Source organism: Phytophthora infestans, genomic scaffold (genome assembly GCF_000142945.1).
Source record: "Phytophthora infestans T30-4 supercont1.908 genomic scaffold, whole genome shotgun sequence".
NCBI classification, from domain to species: domain Eukaryota; phylum Oomycota; class Peronosporomycetes; order Peronosporales; family Peronosporaceae; genus Phytophthora; species Phytophthora infestans.
In genome coordinates this window covers 1,426-4,703 of record NW_003302917.1, presented here as the reverse complement: position 1 = coordinate 4,703, position 3,278 = coordinate 1,426, and the positions used below count along the sequence as shown (strand labels likewise).

Below are 3,278 nucleotides of genomic sequence, written 5' to 3'. Positions count from 1 at the left end.
AAAGGTGGCAGACTGTAAATTTGTTGAAGTAATTTCCACGTAGGTTCGAATCCTACTTTCTCCAAAAATATATTTTTATATTTATACGTAATTTTATAAATACAGGTAACTGTGATTTTTTTATAATTAAAATAAATATTTATTATTTATATTTTTCACAAGAAAATAATAAAAATATATTTAAGTACATTAAGGGTACAGCTTTTTGCTCTATTTTTAATTCAAATATTGCTGAATGTTCCTGTAGGGAATCATGTGATAGTAACTTTTATATGAAAGAGAAGGAGTTGCACCTTTTAGATAGAAAAAAAGCACCATTATTTCAGACTATTCTAAATAATTTAAAAGATAGTAATAGGGAAATATACCCTTTCGCCTTGTTGTAGTTTTAATTCTTTAGCCTATTATTCAAATAATGTGGAATATGACATAACTGGCAGATATTTTAATAGATGTAAAATAGGCAATAGATTATTATATATATCGATGACTACTAAAAAGACTATAAATTTATGTTTAAAATTATCTAATAATGAATTTGCAATTCAAAGAATGATGCTTTATTTAATTTACATGAAACCTATCCAGAGGGAACATCTAGTATTTTGTTAAGAGGAGTCTGCTATTATTTTAACCAGTACACCCTTTTTTAAGAGATATTGATGAAAATAAAATTAAAAAAAAACATTTATAATAAATAAATGTTTTTTAAATATAATTTAAATAAAAATAATAGAAATTTTTTTATCCTTTAAGACAATATAAAATGAGAATTAATATAAGAATGTTATATTATTAAAATTTAAATCTTTGTTATTTTAAAAATATATATTAAATCATTAATATAAAAATTAAATAGAGTTTGATCCTGGCTCAGAATAAATGCTATCGGTATGCTTAACACATGCAAGTTGAATGTTTTTAAAACATAGCGAACGGGTGAGTAACACGTGAATTATCTACCTTTTAATTCGGAATAATTAGGTGCTAGGAGCGGGAGACGCACTACGCGGACGTTTCGCAACTGAGGGATCTGCCCCACTTACAGACGGGAGAGGAGCAGAGACGCTGGCAGCACGAGAAGGTCCCGACAAGGGAGGAAGGGGATCCGACACGGCAGCTGTCACCAGCGCCAGTCGTCGACGAGCCAAATCCCGCTCCGATAAGCCACGATCGCGCTCCAGGACCAGCTGTTGCTGCTGAGTTTGGGCTGCAGCGAGTTGATCCCGGAGTTTCGCGGCGGTCGCATCGGCTTCTTTCAATTTGTCACCTGGATTGACAATAACGAGTGAATATGGGGTTACTAGCAAAGACTAAAAGAGGATCCACGTGCTCGTGCGGCGAAGCTTGGATTCCAGCTCTGTTTGTGCACGCTTGCCATCCGCCCACTCGGTAGCCGCCTTGTCCCGCTGGCGTTCGCTGTCCGCCAGCTTCGCTTGGATCTCGTCGCGCAATTGAGTCATGCGCACGAATTCTTCGAGCGCGTAATCCCGTCCGGCAGACGCTTTCTCGAGCGACTCCTTGGTGTCTTGCAACTCTTCAGAGAGTTGAGCCAGGGCTACATCCGGCGATGAGGGAGGTGGATTTGGCGCGGGGGACCCTCCACGCGCCGACCCTAAGGCGGATCCGCTATGGGTGAATCCCACATAGTCGTTGGTCACCACCTCCTCCTGGGTCAGACGCAACTCGTCACGGAGCCGGTCCAAGCTCGCATCCGCAGCTGCTCTAGCAGCCTGAGAATCCTCCAGATCCCGCTCGAGGTCGTGGATCCGGGATTGGAGCTGGTGGATCTCAGATCCGGCGAGTGCCATCTCCCTAAGGAGATGGTCGTTGTCATCCCGCATGACATCTCGCTGACGGGAGGCGCGATCCAGCCGTCCGGTCAGGTCGCGGATCTTGACCGCCTGATCAGCCAACAAGAGTCGCAGGTCCTGCGACCGAGAGGCCGCACGGAGCTCCCACCCCTGGATCTCCATTGCCTGGTCATGGACCTGGGCTCGCAAGGTCTGAAGTTGGGTAGTGTGCAGAGACGCAGCTTGGTCTTGGGCATCTTGAGCAGTCTGGAGCTCCGCCGTCAGGGTTTGCACCTGATCGGAAAGCGCCTGGGCTAGAACCCGCAGATCGGTGGGCGACATAGAAGACGGACTGACATACGTTCGATATTACAGTGTCACTTCAATGCATACTAAAGTAAGAGCACTAGCCTGAGCTTACGCCTTCAATGACTTTGCTTCAGTGGGGCTTACGTCGTCGTGGAGGATCTTAGCGAGGTCCTCGTGGTTGACGTGGGCGGCCTCTTCGAGATCCTGGTCGTGCTTGACATCGAATTCCTTGCCGCGAGCCTCAGGTCCGATAAGTGTCAGCAGGAACACGTAGACGTAGACCACACCCAGAAAGATGCAGATCACCTTGCCGTACTGGTAGCGACTTTCTCCGTTCTCGCCCTCTGGCAGCGGGAAGTGCTCGCCGAGTGAAGCCTCGATAGTCGACGATGCTGAGGAAACCAGGTTTCCGAGTTGGTACGCCGTACCCACGACAAACGCACTGTACGACGGGGGAGACAGCTCCATTAAGTGGATTGGGATGACACCCCAAGCACCTTGGACGCAGAACTGCTCGAAAAAAGCGGCGATCATGATGCTCTCGTCGCTAACGTAGCAGTATGGATACAGAATAGCAGCTCCAATGACCGTCATGACAAGGATCGAGAGACGACGACCGAACACTTGCGAGTAGTAGCCCACAAGAGTACCGCCACAAATGGCACCGAGATTGGCCACGACTTGAGTCACGGTGACTTGGTTCGAGTTGAACTCGAACTGGTTCTCAAGCATCGTCGGGTACAGATCCTGCGAGCCGTGTGACTGCAAGAGTATGAGCAGTTAGAGCTTTGCCTACCGCGAGAGCGTGGCGCCGAGTAGCTTACGAAATATTGGATCGTTGCTTTAGGGAGAAGCTGATCCCCGAGATGCTATCCACCAATCCATGTACCCTCTTTAACGGGCCCGCACGCATAGAATTCGTGATACGTCCGTAGAAGGTAGGTTAGGCCTTAGCACCGACGCTCCAGAGTCATTTTTGGCGGAAGTCCCCGACAGATCGATGAAAGTTGTCGTATCATTGATTTTAAGAGCAAACAAGCCCCGAGACGCTATCCACCACTCCACGTAGCGCGCTAACGTGTCCGTACGGATAGATTACTCAAGAGCAATGTTTACCTTGAAGGCGTTAGTTTGGGTATCAAGCACGTTCTCCAGCTTGTCGTAGAGCTCTGCAAG

General features: G+C 46.6%; 1 protein-coding gene across 1 annotated transcript; it reads right to left on the bottom strand.

Annotated features, from left to right (window-relative positions):
* Positions 1-2,210: 2,210 nt before the first annotated feature.
* Positions 2,211-2,834, bottom strand: PITG_22001 (Major Facilitator Superfamily (MFS); the record flags this gene model as incomplete). Its single annotated transcript, XM_002996817.1, has 1 exon — positions 2,211-2,834. The coding sequence occupies one exon, from the start codon at positions 2,832-2,834 to the stop codon at positions 2,211-2,213; it is 624 nt and encodes a 207-aa protein (XP_002996863.1).
* Positions 2,835-3,278: the final 444 nt, after the last annotated feature.